The sequence below is a fragment of the Neopelma chrysocephalum genome, unplaced genomic scaffold (genome assembly GCF_003984885.1).
Source record: "Neopelma chrysocephalum unplaced genomic scaffold, ASM398488v2 Primary Assembly neopelma1_96827, whole genome shotgun sequence".
Taxonomy (NCBI): domain Eukaryota; kingdom Metazoa; phylum Chordata; class Aves; order Passeriformes; family Pipridae; genus Neopelma; species Neopelma chrysocephalum.
The window spans coordinates 394-18,596 of record NW_020925471.1 but is presented as its reverse complement, the minus strand read 5'-3'; the positions used below and the strand labels follow the sequence as shown (position 1 = coordinate 18,596).

General features: G+C 45.5%; 2 protein-coding genes and 1 non-coding gene across 3 annotated transcripts in view; all 3 read right to left on the bottom strand.

Annotated features, from left to right (window-relative positions):
* The window catches only part of LOC113960656 (5'-AMP-activated protein kinase catalytic subunit alpha-1-like), a 28,951-nt gene extending 21,553 nt beyond the window's left edge, over window positions 1-7,398 (bottom strand). The window contains exons 1-2 of the mRNA XM_027670326.1: window positions 7,262-7,398; window positions 3,516-3,670 (exon numbers count right to left, since the gene is read on the bottom strand). Coding sequence (XP_027526127.1) covers window positions 3,516-3,670; window positions 7,262-7,398 — 292 coding nt within the window. The remainder of the gene's footprint in view (window positions 1-3,515; window positions 3,671-7,261) is intronic.
* A 3,881-nt stretch (window positions 7,399-11,279) lies between these two features.
* On the bottom strand, window positions 11,280-13,884 carry LOC113960651 (60S ribosomal protein L37). The gene is made up of 4 exons (XM_027670318.1): window positions 13,830-13,884; window positions 13,003-13,138; window positions 12,672-12,756; window positions 11,280-11,393 (listed from the first exon to the last, which is right to left on the bottom strand). Exons 1-4 carry the CDS (start codon window positions 13,830-13,832, stop codon window positions 11,324-11,326), a joined length of 294 nt encoding a protein of 97 aa, XP_027526119.1. The 5' UTR covers window positions 13,833-13,884; the 3' UTR covers window positions 11,280-11,323.
* LOC113960657 lies at window positions 11,495-11,575 on the bottom strand. Its single transcript, XR_003532069.1, has one exon. It is a non-coding gene; the product is annotated as a small nucleolar RNA SNORD72 (small nucleolar RNA).
* Window positions 13,885-18,203: the final 4,319 nt, after the last annotated feature.

Sequence of the window (18,203 nt, the reverse complement as noted above, 5' to 3'; positions counted from 1 at the left end):
CTGCAGTTGTTTTGTTGAGTACCCTGCCTGTCTGCAAAACAGTGGGACACCTGATTCAAAGAACTATTGTGACCAACCTAGTGGCCTTCTATGATGGAGTGACTACATCAGTGGACAAGAGAAGGGCTACAGATGTCATTTATCTGGACTTCTGTAAAGCCTTTGACACAGTTCCCCAAAACATCCTTCTCTCCAAATTGTAGAGTGATGGATTTGATGGGGAGATGCATAAGAAAGTGGTTGGATGGTCACATCCGGAGGGTCATGGTCAACAGCCCAGAGTCCCAATGGACATCAGTGACAAGCGGTGCCCCTCAGGGGTCTGTACTGGGACCAGTGTTTTTTAATATCTTCATTAACGACATAGACAAAGGGATCGAGTGCACCCTCAGCAAGTTTGCAGATGACACCAAGCTGAGTGGTGCAGTTGACACACCTGAAGGACAGGATGCCATCCAGAGGAACCTGGACAAGTGCAAGAAGTGGGCCCATGGAAATCTCATGAGATTTAATAAGACCAAGTGCAAGGTGTGCACTTGCAGCCCAGAAAGCCAACCGTGTCCTGGGCAGCAGCAAAATACCATGGGCAGCAGGGCATGGGAGGTGATTCTGCCCTTCTGCTCTGCTCTCATGAGACCACACCTGCAGTGCTGCATCCAGCTCTGGGGTCCCCAGCACAGGAAGGACATCAACCTGTTGGAGCAAGAGGAGGCCACAAAGATGATTAGAGGGATAGAGCACCTCTCCTATGAGGAAGGGCTGAGAGAACTGGGATTGTTCAGCCTGGACAAGGGAAGGCTTTGGGGTGACATAACTGTGGTCTTCCAGTACCTGAAGCAAGCCAACAAGAAAGATGGAGAAGGACTTTTTACAAGAGCATGTAGTGACAGGACAGGAGGGAATGGCTTCAAACTGAGAGTAGATTTAGATTAGATATTAGGAAGAAATTCTTTACCGTGAGGGTGGTGAGACACAGGAACAGGTTGTCCAGAGAGGTTGTGGCATCCATCCCTGGAAGTGTTCGAGGCCAGATTGGATGGGGCTTGGAGCAACCTGGTGTAGTGAAAGGTGTCCCTGTCCACAGCAAGGGGGTTGGCACTAGATGGCCTTTAAGGTCCCTTCCAACCCAGGGCATTCTATGATTTTATGATTGTATGAATATGTTTATTCCTTTTTCTATATATTACATGCCCCTGTAAATGACACTACCCTACACCCAACAAGCTCAAATGGACACCTCCAGCTTTGCCAGCCCCAGTGGAAACTGCCCCTTGAGCAAGAGGGTGGGACGTGGAAAAATAACAGAAGATTGGCAATGAGGATTGCAAACATGCTCAAGTGACCTGCAACTGAGGTGTAGAAAAATACATATATCGTGTTTATTGTTGTTTAGCCTTCTGTGTTTGACAAATAGAACATCTGTGTTTAGATAAAATAGGCCTGTGATAAACTTAAGAGGCACCCTACCAAACATGCTGATTCCTGCCCTGCAGTAGGAAAGACCAAAGCACAGTGGTAAACTATGTCTGTGCAAATCCATGATAAACAGGTGAAAACAGCAGGGTCAGTGATCCTCCAGCCTGGACTGAGCTCTGTGGTGCCTTCATCCCTGCTTGTGTGCCTCTGCCCAGGTGTTGCTTTGGGGATCTCCCAGTTGATGAGGTAATGAAAATAAATATACTCTTTGCACTTCAGCTGTGATTTTGTGGTTGTTCCTGCATCCTATCTATGCTGGCTCACACACTGCTCCCCATCGGCTGGGGGTGGTGGAGTCACTTTATAAGCCAGCTCTGAAAAAAACCAACCAGGAGTCAACAGGCTTTAGTCTCAAGATATTCTTCCACTGCTTTCCTAGATAGGAATATATTTCACTCTAAAACTATCTTCTATAGCATGCCAGAAGTTAAGAAGCAACTTCCAGGTACAATTTGGTTCTGCTATTATGCAGAGCACTGTCCAGGACATCACTTTCAATTTCTAGAGAGGAAAATCTATGCTCTTCACTCACTTTCTTCAATCATACAAAGAGATGCCCCTAATCCAATGCTAATTCTGGGAGAAAGAATTTAAACTTAAAGGAGGCAAATTTGAAATGAAACATGGTAACAGACTGCTGAAACATTAGTCATTTCTTCAGAACATGCCAATAGTTGAAAGAGCTTGTACAAAGAATGGACAATAGGAACATCTACGCTGAAAAAAAGATATGTTAAAAGATAGCTAACGCATTGGATACAATAGGTTTTTTACTGGTTATACTAGGTACATGAGCAATCCACTAGGTTAACCATAAAAAACCCCACAAACTTATTTTAAGAACACAACCTGAATCTGGTCTAACTCATTTATGAAACAATGTTTTCAATTTGCATACCCCAATATTTCAACAACTCTCACAAACAACACAACAGGAATAGTTTAAGATAATACAGAGTTTTTTCACCTGTGGTGAATGGCATCAAGGGAGAGTTTAATTTTTATTTTATTTCTACTAGGCTTCAAGCTTACTGCAAGGCATCTGCACCCCTACTGGGAAAAGCTGTTTAAGTCTGTGCTGAAAAGGGCCCCTTTGAAAATCACTGGTCAACCGTTTTTAGCACAGTCTTTTCACATCTGTGTCAGCTGTGTTGCTAGTTAATCCAATAATCTCAGGCCCATCTTATTATGCTTATTTCTCCCCTTATAGAGGGAGAAAGCTTGTCTTCCTTATAAGGGCATCAAGTATTAATATTTGTGCAGCAAAGCATACAGACAGCTCAAGAATTAAGACTGCCTACTTTCATTACATATCCGATGATGTTTTAAATAAATGCAGCATAATTAGCTTCCAAGAATTGTTTCCATAAATACAGAAGAGAAAAATTTTGCTCCTCCAGCGATTATTTCCCATTGCAAGTCTCAACCCCCAAAAGGTCAACTAATACAACTCCCCTTTCCTGAAAGACGTTCACAGCATACCAGACGCTATTTCCACAACACCACGCCCGGTCGACGGCATTCAGAATATAGCCCCTGGCCGCTACCCTGTAGCCACCGCGTCTGGGGGCGAGGCTCCAGTTAACAGCCTTCTAGCGGTTGCCCCGAAAACACGTCAACCCTACAGTCGCTCTCCCCAGCCCCTTTCCCACCGCCCCCGTAGGCCCCCGGTGCTAGGCCCGCCATATCCCGGTGACCTACCCAGCTTGGCGGGTACGGCCGGGTACCGCCCCCAACGAAACTCAGACCCCCTACTCCCTTCCCCCCCCCAACACTCTGAGCGGGAAACAGAGCGGGACCAAGCCCGAACTAGGGCAGCAGCCCAGCCCCAAAACGCCCCCCAGCCCCGGACAGGCCTCAACGGTCACCTGACCCCAGCCCCAGAGGACCGGCCATCGTGAGGCGGCCGCAGGCGGCCGCGTCCCTCAGCCGGCAACGGAGACTCCGCTGCTCGGCCCAAAATACCCCCCCCAGCGCGCTACCTCCCGCAGCCGTGCCGCTCCGTGGGGAAGGCGAAGGCCCCACTCCCCGTTACTCACCCTTGACTTTGCCGAAGGTACCGACGCCGAGCGTGTCGCCCAGGATATAGTGCCCAATCTTCACCCGTCCGTGTTCGTGCTTCTGCTTATCCGCCGCCGCCGCCATCTTGAGCCAAGGGCCGAGCCTGCTCGTAGCGCGCGCCCGTGCCACAGTACTAGCGGAGGAGGAGCAACCCACCCAAAACCTGGAAGTGAACTCAGCATTTATCACTTTCCTGCCCTCCCCGGGAACAAACCTTTGCTGTTCGGTGGGGAAGGGCTAGGTGGGGTTAGCGGCGCCCTGAGGGGCGAGGCTTCTGCAGGCAGGCCCTGCCGGCAGGGCAAGGCGGCAGGATGGGAGAAACAGTCCCCGAAGGTTGTGGGGCGGAGTAGGGGGGCCGGGGCGTTTTTACGCCACCACCTTCCCCGAAAAATACTGGAGATTCACATGGATTTCGGGAACGGGGGGAAAGGCGGGCGCAGGGCGCTTCTCGGCGGCAGTGTTCCCCTCAGCACCGGCGCGGTGCGAGGAGCTGGCCTAGGGCTACCGGTGTCAAGCGGCATCGCCTGGAAGCTGAAGCCTCTCGTGTTGCTGGCTGGCACTGCAATCACCCGCGAGGCCTGTGCCCGCAGGCAGCGGGAAGCTAGGGCTAAGCGTTCCCCACAGCACGGGTTGCCCTTCCCGATGCTAAAGTGAGGAGATGTGTCGAACATAGGCATACTTTTAATTGAGAAATCGTGATATCACAATGAGATTGATAGGCTGTCTGCATTGCCACAGCCACGGGGTGCCACTGCTCACTGCAAGGACTGCCTGTGGGAGAGCAGGCAGCAGCTCTTGCAGGGGTGGCAGCTGTACACCCACATGCAGGCCGGGTTTCAGGCACTAATAATGCGGTGTGTTGCATATCACAATTTAAAGGTCCATTCAAGATGCAGTTACTGCTGATATGCTTGGCTCGGCCAGCAATGCTGAGGGCTGATGGCCAAACCCATTTTGCCATGCCACGTGAGGAGTAGCATCCAGGCACAGGGAGCATACTATTTCTAAACCACCCATGCTCAGTGGTGAAGAAAGGTCTGTGACATTTTAAGATGAAGCAAGCTGGGGCCGCCATGTTTTCATCTCTCTGCCTTGCTTTCACATAAGCAAACACCAGTCTGTTCCTTCAGTAAGGTAATTCAGAAGCATAAGCGGCCAGAAGACCAGTCATACTAAAAAATGAGTATTGGGATCCTATGACAGAAAACAGCCACTCACAAAAAACAGACATGCCAAGTTTCTGTATTTCCAGTTAACCTTGTAAATTAAATGTGTTAGTTCTCCTCCCCCTTCTCCCTTCCTCTACCTAGGTCCAAATCCAGACCCTATTGTGGGAATATGAAGAGCCTTAGGACCCTCTTAACTCCTACTACTTTGACCAGATAATCTATCCTTCAGTTTGTCTTGCTAACTCATTCATTCACATTGAATTTAGGGCTGTAGCCTTCCTTCCATTCATGCATTGTGTGCTTTCTACATATCAATGATCATATTCTTTTATTGTTGACTATACCCGGATTATTTTTTAATCACTTTCCAACCCTACCTTCAAAGAAACATATGAAACTGGAGTGACAATTGGATGAATATTTTTGCATGAAGAGATCATCAACTCGAGAGGAAGGTTACAAGCAACTCCCATCCCTTCACCTTCTTTCCCCAGTTCTCCAGACTAAGTGAATGATATAAACTAAAATGCTTTCTCTTGCCTATCCTAAGAATGTGTTTGCAAACAGATAAATATATTACAAAAACAATATAAAGATTTTTAAATGAGCAGACATCAGGAAGTTTAAAAACTTTTTTTCTAGTAATAGTCTTAAATATGATTCAGACAACATTCAGTATTACTTATGTTACAGTCATGAATTTAACAGAAAGTTGGGAAACAAATTCTGATCCCTGAAAAATCTTTATATGTTGAAGCATCCCCCTAACCTAATGCGACAAAAAATTAAAACCCATCTGTTCATTACTGTGGAAGAAAAAAATCTGAAAGATTTAATAAGAAATTGTATGCAAAAGCATATTTCATAAAACATATTACAGACTGTGTATGGTAATAATTCTATACATAGAATCATAGAATGTTAAGGGGTTGGAATTGATAGGAGAAATAGAACATTGCTCACAACATTCTGCTATGGCCAAATAAGGAACAATATAATCTTAGAGAAGTTCTAGAGAATTAGATAAGGGATGTGACTCAAGCAAACATGATGTAAGCTGAGCTCTGTGTACCCAAATAAGATAAAAAACAAACGTTACAGTTTCTGTGGTGAAAAACAACGATGCGGTGCCTGCTCAGAACTGAGGTGGACACCTCAACTTTGGGGGGGCACCAGATGCAAAAAAAATGCATGTAATGTGTACAAAATGTATTTTTAACTTAACAGCTTCAATACCACTTACTTTCAGACTCTCAGAAGGACCAATTAAAAGCAGAGTGAGTACAATATATTTGTTACATGCTAAGACAACAGCAGGACAAGATTTCTCTTGTTGTTTAGAAAGAGCCTAAGTAGATACACTCAATTATCCAAAAGTATTAACTATACTGCATTTAAAGTATAAGAAAGTGCAGTCAAGGGAACCCCAATTTCAAACCTGGCTGAAAATTTCTTCAGTGATCTGCACAAGCTGATACATTTGTTGACTGCTGATCCTTTAGTACTGACAAAGCAGTATGCTACTTTTGGAAATTCATGATGAAACCAAAGGAATTATAGAACAGCCTCAGAAGCTGAAAGTATCAGAAGTTGGTGGTGGTTTGTTGGTTGGTTTTTTTTGGGGGGGGAAGGGGGGGGTGTGTCTGTCAAGTTTTTTCTCTCTAAGGCATCTGAAAATCCTCTAAAACCTTGCAGTGATTACTATCTTCTAAATTCCCAAAACTTTCATAACAGCATCTTATGATCACTTTTTTTAAAGCTGAGTTGGAGAGCCAGCTGAGTGACCCAGTAACACACCATGTAGGGTGCAAGTTTATCAATCCATAATTCAAACGTACTCCCAAGTCACTGACTTCTGTATCATATTACCTACCATTTAATGTTTACACCCATAATAGAATCACTTAGGTTGGAAAAGACCTCCAAGATCATCGAGTCACACTCAACCCAGCACTGCCAAGTCCACCACTAAACCATGATCCCAAGTGCCACATCCACACATTTTTTGAACACTTCCAGGGGTGGTGACCTCACCACTGCCCTGGGCAGCTTGTTTCGATGCCTGACCACCCTTTCAGTGAAGAAATTTTTCCTAATATCCAATCTAAACCTCCCCTGGTGCAGCTTGAAGCCATTTCCTCTTGTCCTGTCACTTGTTACCTGGAAGAAGAGACCAAAACACCACCTTGCTACAACATCCTTTCAGGGAGTTGTAGAGAGCAATAAGGTCCCCTCTGAACCTTCTTTTCTCCAGGCTAAACAACCCAGCTCCCTCATCTGCTCCTCATAAGACCTGTGCTCTAGTCCTTTCACTAATTAATTCTATAATTAACTCTGATCTATTTGTGTCAACTTTCCACACTGACCTTCCCAGACCATTTGGGTAACTTCTGTCTCTGCCTTATTGGGGGACTTCAACTTGCCAGACATTAACTGGGAGCATTACACAGCTGGTACAATCTGGATCAGAAGATTCCTAAAAAATCTGAATGAAAACTTTATGGAACAGGTCCTAAGGGAGCCGACTCAGAAAGATGCCCTCCTTGATCTGCTACTTGTCAACAGAGTGGATCTCATGAGCGAAGTGGAGATTGGTGGCCGTCTTGGCCACAGCAACCACGAAGCGATCGAGTTTAAAATCTCTGTTGACAGGAGGAAAAGTATCGGCGGAGGGGTATGGACAAATGCTCATGGGCCATTATGGTCAGCAAAAATGTCAGCTTTATTAGAAGAAAGACAGCTTATATACTGCTATGACACACAGACGTGATTCTTTCCCAGGCCACATTGGGTACATAAGGAAAACATACTGTGTTGTACAGTACTAATTGGACCACAGCAGGTGTCCATAAAACTTGTTTTCCTGCCAAAAGAACTCCTCCTTCACCTTGGCACAAGGCCTGCAGCCATATTAGTGGCGTAGTATTTTTTTTACTGTCTGCACCCAGCCATGCCAAAGGTCGCAGAAATGCAATAGAAATTGTTCACACAATTTCTGCATCCTCCAACAGAAATGTGCCAGCAAAACCTCAACTCTGGACATGAGGAGAGCAGACTTCAGGCTGCTCAGGGAACAAGTGAATAAGGTCCCCTGGAAAAACGTTTTTGCAGGTGCTGGGGTCCATCAGTGCTGGTCACTTTTCAAACATCATCTCCTAAGGGCACAGGAGAAGGCAATTCCCAAATGTCGGAAGTCAAGGAGGTGAGGCAGAAGGCCGGCTTGGCTGAACAGGGATCTTCTCTTGGAAATAAGGCAAAAAAGGAAGCTGTATGCCCAGTGGAATCAAGGTCAGGTGACATGGGGAAAATACAGAGATCCTGCTTGCCACTGTAGGGCAAAAATTCGTACAGCCAAAGCTCAACTGGAGTTGAAGCTGCCGGAAATGTGGGGGACAATAAAAACATTTTTTTCAAATATACCAATGGCAATAGGCAGTATAGAAATATCATTGGCCCATTAGAGGATAAGGATGGTCACCTCACAAACAGGGACAGAGACAAGGCAGACGTTTAATGCTTTCTTTGCCTCTGTCTTCAACACGAATGGTGGGCCAAGGGGGTCTCAGTGCCCTGAGCTGCAGGACCATGACTGCGAGAATGATCCACTCCCTGTTGACCCTGAAATTGTGCGGGATATGCTGCTCCAGCTGGATCCCTACAAATCTATGGGGCCTGATGGGGTTTATACCAGAATCCTCAAAGAGCTTCTGACGTGTCATAGGTTTACTTGTTCTAAAAATCCAAGCAGAAATTTTCCTTTCCCCTGTCCTGCTGTAAAAGAAGGATGTTGAACAAGGGAGGGGGAAGGGGTAATTGATATACAAAAGAACTAGCTGGCAGACCTGCATTCCAGGCTGATGGCCCTTCCAAAACTGTAGGGAGGGGGGAAGAGTTTTTCTCCTCCTCTCCTTGCAAACCGGGGGCACTTCATTTTTTTTTGCCTTAACGGGGGCAAGATGTGTGCTGGAAAATCTCTGAGGCCATTTTGCTCTCGACCTGGTCATCTGGCTGTTCTCTGGCCTCGGCTTGCCTACGGTCTGCTCTGTCGCCAGCCAGACCTGCTCAGATTTCATCGGAGAGTTTGTGCTCGGCGAGGAAAGGGGGGAGTCCCAACCACAGCCAGCCACAGACATCGTGAGTTTCATGGGAAAGAAACCGCCCTCCTTTCCCCTTTTTCCCCTTCCCCTCCTCGGTGGGGGGGGGGGAGATCTCCATTTCGGCTTCTCCCGTGATCCGGGGCCTCACGCAGCGACCGCCAGAGTCCAACAGCGCCAACCAACACTGAGCACTGCAGGCTCTGCTCCTCCAATGATCCAACAGCACTCCTGCCAACTGTGATTAGAATTGTGCTAGAGGACAGAGAAGTATCAAACTGTTCCCTTTTTGAGGGGGACTTTTGGGTACAGGATTATTGTTTAGTTGTTTTTGTGTTCTGTTACTGTTTTTGCCAATACACATATATTCTTTAATAAAGGGTTGTTATTTCTTCCTTTTTCCATACTTCCTCAATTGGAGCCTCTTAATTTCAGATTTACAATTGCTGAGAGAGAGGAGTTTGGTCTACCTCATAACTCATCCTCCTAAGCAAAACACTTCAGTCTCCTTAAACCGAGACATGATGTCATCACAAAACCTCTCTCGTTGATTTTTGAGCAGTCTTGGGAATCCAGAGAGATACTACTTGACTGGAAGCTGGCAAACGTTGTCCCAATTTTCAAGAAGGGCAAGAAGGAGGACCCTGGAAAGTACAGGCCTGTCAGTCTCACTTCAGTACCTGGTAAAGTTATGGAGAAGATTATTCTGGGAGGTATTGAAAACACCTGAAGGACAATGCAGTCACTGGTCACAGCCAGCACAGCTTCACAAGAGGAAAGTCCTGCATATCAAACCTGATTTCTTTTTATGACAAGGTAACCCACCTGGTTGATCAAGGGAAGCCAGTTGATGTAACCTTTTTGGATTTCAGTAAAGCTTTCGATCCTGTCTCCCACAGGATCCTTCTGGACAAACTGTTCAGCCTGCAGCTGGATAAACACATCCTGTGCTGGGTGAGCAATTGGCTCATGGATCAAGCACAGAGGGTAATAGTGACTGGGGTGACATCAGACTGGCAACCTGTCAGTAGTGGGGTTCCACAGGGCTCCATTTAGGCCCTGTGCTCTTCAACATCTTCATAAATTACTTGGATGCAGGACTGGAAGAGATACTAAGCAAGTTTGCTTAGTGACACAAAACTCGGAGGAGCTGTTGACTCCCTTGAAGGCAGGGAGGCCCTGCAGAGAGACCTCAACAAATCAGAGGACTGGGCAATCACCAATCATATGAAGTTCAACCAGGGCAAGTGTCAGATTCTGCACCTGGGATGGGGCAACCCTGGATGTATGGACAGACTGGGGAATGAGGTGCTGGAAAGTAGTTGCATGGAAAGGGACCCGGGGGTCCTGGTCGACAGCAAGTTGAATATGAGTCAGTAGTGTGCCCTGGCAGCCAGGAGGGCCAACTGTGTCCTGGGGGGCATCAGGCAAAGCATCACCAGCCAGGCAAGGGAGGGGATTGTCCCGCTCTACTCTGCACTGGGGCAGCCTCACCTTGAACATTGTGTGCAGTTTTGGTCTTTGCAATATAAGAAAGATATTAAGATATTAGAGAGTGTCCAAAGGAGGGCAACAAAGATGGTGAAGGGCCTTGAGGGGAAGCCATATGAGGAGCAGCTGAGGTCACTTGGTCTATTCAGCCTGGAGGAGACCTCATCTCAGTCTACAACTTCCTCATGAGGGGAAGAGGGGAAGACACTGATCTCTTCCCTGTGGTGACCAGTGACAGACCCTGAGGGAATGGCCTGAAGTTGTGTCAGGGGAGGCTTAGGTTGGATATTAGAAAATGGTTCTTCACTCAAAGGCTCCTTGGATGCTGGAATAGGCTTCCCAGGAAAGTGGTCACAGCATCAAGCCTGACAGAGTTCAGGAAGCATTTGGACAATATTCTTGGGCACATGGTATGACTCTTGGGAATGGGTGGAGGGCTAGGAGTTGGACTTGGTGATCCTTGCGGGTCCCTTCCAACTCAGCATATTCTGTGTTTCTGTGAATAACAAATCTCCAGTCCCTTCATGCCTGGCAGTATGCATGCTCCAGACTTGGCAGTTTCTTTTTACCCAAACAATGACCCAGTGAATAGGCAATACTTTTGCAGGCCTTTCAGAGCCACAAAACAGTGAATCTTGGCTAAGACTGGGAATTCCTCTTAAGCAATTTCCTCCCAGATCAGTACCTAGAGACATTGGTCAAGTTACCATCTTTGCAATAAATTCTGACTCTCCATGCTAGGGCACAATGAAACTCAGTCCATAGTGCCAACATTCCATTTCTCTTGCAGGCAAGTTCTTTTGAGTAACACATATAACCCTCTTTTTAAATTCAGCACAGAGATAATGGCCCTTTTCAAGGTGGAGGTGCTATCAAATGAAAAGTCAATTAATTGCTTCAGTGCATACCATCAACAATTTGTGTGTGTAAATACATGTATTTTTAGGAATCCCATGCTTCCCTGAAGTAAAACATGTACAAAAGGTGACATTTTCTGGATAAGACAATTTATTTTAACAAATACATGTATCTTTATGATGAACTGGAGGCTGCAACAGCTGCTCTCTTGGGCTTCGGCGTGGTTCCCTCACGGAATCCATTCCTGCAAGTAGAAATATGGTTACTACTTTTTGAAAGGGTGACTTCTGCTCCAAGTTATTTTCTAACAAGTAATGTTTCAGATCAGGTTCACCAGCTTTTTTCAGCTTCTCTCAGTAATGCACTGAAATCACTATGGAGTTCATATGTTTGGACATTTTTAATAAGAAACATAATTGACAAGCTGTTTTGAATAAGCAATATGGTTTTCTCTTCTGCTGAAGTAAATTTGACTTCTTCAAACAGGAAGATTTCAGTAACTAAGTAAACACTGCAAGACTGAATTTGATACAGCACACCCACTGAAGGCATGCCTTACTTTATGTTCCTACTAAGCAATTCAGCAAAAAATTTCACATTTGTTAGTATTGAAGTGCAAGTCAATTTCTTACAGAAATCAGCCCCAAGCTTGCTTTTGGATATGACATTTCTACTTCAGCAACACTTGGTGGAAATCAGGCTGCAGTTGCACATTGTAAGGTATTTTCTGGATGCTTCTAGGAAAGACTGTGCTCACCAAAAAACTCCTGATGAATGAATCCCTCAACTACACCTAGGTCCAGGACTTAAAAGACTCCTACTTTTCACTATAAATCCAATATACATTTTTAGGAAAAGACCCTTGAATTGCTTGGTATTTTTCATCCATCTTTCTGGTGTATTAGGCCAAAAGTTACAGAGCTGTGCTTTAGAACATGGAGGTCATACAAAAAGAAATTCTTAGCAAGTTTAACAGTAGAGTACCTTTTAAGCACAACTCAAAGCTTTATAACACATTTTAGAAACCTCTAACTCAGAATCTGATGTTAGTTACTGCTAATTGAACTGCAAATTAAAGAGCAACCAATAAAGTATTTAAATCCTTAACTTTTTTTGTGGGCAAGAGGAGATTGGAATGCATTTCAAGAATTGCATCTTATAAAAATACAACTTCAGTGCAACCAGCAATTTCAGACTCCCCCAAAGAGGCAATGCTACACAAAGCATACCTTTTCAAATGTGGGTGTTTTATTACAATACCCTCTGTGTTCTGTACTATCTACACTTAACAGAAACATCAGAGCTTGCTATACATCCTATGTATTAAAAATGAGTGAGCTTTTTATAATTGGCAGCATATTCATCTGAAGATATAAGGCATAATTTATTTCCACAATATATTTAAAAAGAAACACCATACCTCATCAAGTGTACTAAATAAGTGTTAACTTTGAATGATGAATTTTATAATTCAGTGAAATCCATGCAAGATTTCACATTACACTAGTTTGTAATGTCATACCTGAATCGACGGTAGACCCTTTTCAGGTGTCTCATGCGACCAGTACCAGTGGTGTTGCGTCGTTTAGCCTTTGCACTCCAGTTATCTAGAACACAGGAGTTACTATTACTCATCTGCAACAAATAATTAGTTGCACAGTACATTTGAATAGCACAACTATTCAATCTGACAGAAGCAAAAGAAAAAAAGCAATTATAAATATAGTTAAATCTGTGTAATTTCAAAAAAAGCTCCAAACACTGCAAGATGTATTCTTGCCTGGTTGGAAAAAAGCCAGACTATTGAAGACAACAAAGAAACACAAGTTTTTAAATTCAACTCTGTTACTTACACTTTCTCTTACGCTTAGCAGGGTAACCACATTTCCCACAGGTAGATTTCTGCAGATGGTATGCCTTGGACCCACATCGACGACACAAGGTGTGTGTCTTATTTCGTCGCTTACCAAATGATGATGTACCCTTCGTCTGAGAAATATTTCAAGACATTGCACATTGTATCACTATCATTCAAAAGTCATATAACTGAAAACATAGGCTTCTCTAAAAAACACAAATTCACAAAGCCCAATAAACATGGCAGAGGCACACTGAACTCTGAAACACCAATTCCTTACACCTCTTTGCCATTCCTATACCCCTGCCCAGTGCTGAAATAAAACGAAGCCACCGAGTGGTTATCTCCAACTCGTTTCTCATCTCCCCCAAATTTATCGGTGATAAACAGTGAAGTGCTTTTCCCTGAGGGAAGGTATTTATTCTCACAGATCAACCGAACACTCACAAGAGGCTTTAGCAACCAAACCCCCTTATCTGAAAAGCTGCCTCATCCCTGGGGAGAGCGCTAGCCCGGCCAGGCCCGCAGCAAGCAGGGAGACTCCGAAGGAGATCCCGCGGTAGCACGGCCCCATATCCCATCGCTGCATCTTCGCCCAGGACCAGACGCCCCGCGCCCCCACATGGGCCAGGAACGGGGTCCACCGCCAGGCCCTCAGGCTCAGCTCCCAGCATCGTCTCCCCACAGCGCCGAGCCGCCGCTGAGTCCGGCCGCAGCAGGGCACAAGGCCTCCCCACGCCCCAGACGAGGCCCGCGGCCCCGCGGAGGCCGGCACGGCGGCGGATGAGAACAGATACCCCACACCCGGGCCCCAGCGCTCACCATCTTCTCCGGGCGCCAGCACCAAAGAGGCTACACCCCGCCCCGCTTCCGCAATAGTCCGGCAAGCGCTTCCGGGGGAGCGCTGGGAGTGTCCAGTTGGGCACGGCGGAGGGATCCGATCTGGTGGCCCGGCTGGATAGGCCTGGCCTGGCCTGGCTCGGCTCGGCTCGGCTCGGCTCGGCGCGGCAGAGAGTGAGTGCTCTCTTTAATTGGCCTCATCCCAAATTGTGTTTAGGAGCCCCTTCCCGCCGGATCCAGCCTGCTGGGACATACGGAGTCCCTGAAAGCCTTGATGTCCTGGGTGAGACCCTCGGGGGCCAGACTTCAAAAGCTCCCCAGTGACACTACCTAAAAACTGGTGTTTATTAGAGCATCACAATGTGCCCTAGGCTATGGTGCAACTGGGCCTAGAAATAATGATTAAGGGGTATCCATGCGTAGATATGTCAAGAAAACATTTAACACACCTAAGTTGCCTTACTGGTACATAATTTTTAACTCTAATGCATCTTCTCTGTGATAGTGCCTATGCTGCTATTCCCAGGTGCCTATAGTTCCACTTCAGGCTGCAGAATCAAGTCCTGGCCCTATTTCTACATCAAGTGAAACCTTTTTTCATGACTGAAATTCAGGGACAGGATATTCATGGCTGTAATACATACTTTCAAAGTGAATTGCCTTAAAAGATAGGCAGCCCCTACTGCACTCTTTGTCAGTGTGTGTCCCCCAAGCTCTGAACACGCAAGGTGACAGTCTGCCTAAAGCATCTCAATGGACATCATTAATGCAAAATTGGTTTTTATTCAGAAGCATCATTTAAATTCTTACATGCCAGCCTACCATGCATCTTCAGTAGACTCACAATCTATAGGCAATTTTATCTAAGAAAAGTTAATTTTGGAGAAATAATATGTACAGAGAAAACTTGAAGAAATTTGTGTTTAACTTATCACCAGTTCAACACTTGTCTCAAACAAAGTCAGAAATTGATGATAAAACCATTTTATTTAACCTTGATTGTATAGTTATATAACCTTATCTAACAGCTCTTGATAAAAGTATGTATTTATCTGACAGGCTAAATCTCATTCCTTCTGCTTTTGGTTTACCGAAGCTGACTAAAAATGCAGTTATTCCAAAATGTAGCTGTCTGGGCCTGCCACAAGCCAGAAAACTGTGAAGAACTCTTGCACAATGAACTTGTGGACAGTTGAACCCTTGTAACATGGAGCTCATCCAGAAAAAGGCATCATCCTATGGCATAATCTCCAAAGCAATTAAGCTGTCCAGCTGCTGCATTTTTACTCCTGGACAAACTAGTCTTGTATGGTTGTCTCAATATTAATTTATCCTCACTTGTTTTCTAAGCGTGGCCTCTCGCTGAATTCCTTTGGTGCTGATTTGTATGCTGGGAGGCTTTTGACTTCTTCTAAGGCTAAGGGATGGGGAGAAAAGCTTTTACTTCAGCTGCATTGTTCTAGATGTACTAAGGTGTGGCCCAGGCTGTTCACTCATCTCTTTTATTTTGGTTGGCAATTTCTATCCCTGGAATAACACCTAAGGCAGAGGTCTTTGTTCACGTTCCATTTACCTCACCTGAAAATCCAGGAATTTAGTCCATCCATGGTCCCACTGTAGTTAAAGGAGAGAGATAAATACTGCCAAAGGGTAAATCATGCCATATTAAATTAGGTGTCTAAAATAGGCTAGATAAATCATCCTTGCGAGGAACCCTTCTCCTTCCATTAATTCTAACAGGAGCTTAGACAGCCCCCTTAGGCTAGGCACATAGATGGCTGAAGTTAGGTAAAATTAATTTTGCCCTGACTGACAATGAAAATATTTTTATAGCAATTCTGTCTTTCTTGACAAAAATCAAAAGCAAAACCTCTGTGTTCTATGGATGAAATGCCATACAGAAAAAACTTCCCAATTAAGTCAAAGTATAAATACATCCTACAGGCTGGACTGGGTCTTATTTCTCCCAGCAACCTTGCTGTGTGCCTTTTAACTAGTGCCTCCTTTCCTCTTCCTTTCTCGTTAGATCTCAAAGATCTGGAAGATGCTGTGAAGACATTGGACAGATACCATGGCAACAGCCTCCAAAGGAAGTATGTTGGTTTGTCTACCTGCAAGGATATGCTGCCAGAGGAATTATTCTTGTCCTATGTGGGATAAAAATAATCTTGTTCATTTACATGTCTTCAAACCTGTTAGGAAAGAAAGATTTTTTTTATATCATCATGAAATTGTCTTTAGTATTCAGGAGCACTGGATACTTCTGGGGTAGGTGTGGTGGGTTGACCTTGGCTGGACACCAGGTGCCCACCCAGCCACTCTATCACTCCCCTTCTCAGACGGAAAAGGGGAGAGAGAGTAAGATGGAAAACAACTCGTGAGTTGGGAAAAGGCAGTTTATTAAGGCAAAAGCAAAGCAAGAGCTTGCACGCACAAAAGAGAAGCGAAAAATAACAAGGTTTATTCTCTACTTCCCATGAGCAGCGATGGCCGGTCACTTTCCCGAGAAGCAGGGCTTCAGCACATGTAATGGTTTCTCAGCAGGCAGCCATTGGAAACAATGAATGCCCCCCTTCCTGCTCCTTTCCTTAGCTTTTATATCTGAGATGACATCATATGGTCTGGAATATGGTCAGTTTGGGTCAGCTGGCCTACTTGGGTCCCCTCCCAGGATCTTGCCCTCAACTGAGGAAGGAACCTTACAGTGCTGATGCTGTGCTCAGCAGTAGCCAAAACTGGTGTGTTATCAACACCCTTCTAGCTGCTAATGCAAAGCACAGCACTGTGAGGGCTACTGTGGGGAAATGAACTCCAGTTCAGCCAGACCCAATACAGTAGGTAATGGGTAGAGATGTGGCTGATTCAGTAAAATCCCAGAAGCTCTTAGCTGCAGTGCAGGTCATGGGTCACTGCCAATAATGAACTCCAGCTTACTCAAAACACACAGACTCATGTACTAGCAACTGCTGAATGGTACCAGCTAAATTCAGCACTGGCTAATTCACCCTTCTGCTTCAATGTATAGGAAGTAGTCCAAACGATTTAGAAGGTGACACATCTGGATTTCAGGACTGTCTTTTCAATGTAGGAAACAGCAGTCTGTCACTGCAGCCTGTGTCCCTGTGGTGGCTTGACCCTGGCTGGCTGCCAGGCACCCACCAAAGCCACTCTATCACTCCCCTATGCAACTGGACAGGGGAGAGAAAATATAACAAAAGGCTCATGAGTTAAGGACAGGGAGAGATCACTCACCAATTACCATCATGGGCAAAACAGACTCAACTTCAGGATATATAATTGAATTTATTACCAATCAGAATCAGAGTAGGATAATGAGAAGTAAAACAAATCTTAGAAACACCTTCCCCCCACCCCTCCCTCCTGGGCATAACTTTATTCCTTAGTCTCTACCTCCTCCCCCCAAGTGGCAGAGGGAGACAGGGAATGGGGGTTATGGTCAGTTCACATGTTGTTTCTGCTGCTGCTTCCTCCTCAGGGAGAGGAGTCCTTCCCCTGCTCCAACATGGGGTCCCTCTCACGGGAGACAGTCCTCCACGAACTTCTCCAATGCAAGTTCTTCCCATGGGCTTCAGTTCTTCACACACAAACCCAATACAGTCCCATTGCAGCTTCTGCCCAGCACTTTTGGTCCAGACAGGTCCAGTGATGGGAGAAACTCTTTGTCATGCCAGCAAAAATGTGATCCTATTAAGCATCTCGATCAGGGTTTATTGAATACTGTGGAAGCAGGTGCCTTTCTGTATCCCCTAGCACCATGTTCTGCTGCCTGTCCTATCTGGTTGGGGTTGAAAAATGGAAACAAAATGCAACACTGGACATGTTCATCCATTTTTTTTCTTCCATCCCTCTGGGGTACAAGCCCCTCTGCCTCAAGTTGACCCTATCCAAGGCCCATGGACATTCCTGACCTTCTTGTTCTACTGTGGCACTTTGATGGGGAAGAGGAGAATCAGTCACTACCAGTCCCTCCTCACAACTAAAGCAGAGCAGCCTTACAGATAAGTCCAGCTCAGGGACAGGGAGACCAAAACCAGGGCTGGCTCAGCAATACAGAGGAAAGTAGGTATGCGCACCAAATAACCTCAGTGGTATTTGTTTTGCATAGGTTTGGTGTCATACTACATAGGACCATTGTCATGGTGCAGTACATCCATACAGTACCTGATGTGACTATGGTGGAATTTGTATTTGTTCTATGAAACTTGAACACTGCTGAAAGGACTTGTGTGTGGCAAATGCAAGACTGATATCCAAGCGATTTCTGTCTAATGCCATCATTTTGGCATCACTTGGTTGTGCACATGTGGAATGCCCTTTGTGCAGGTGAGGATGACT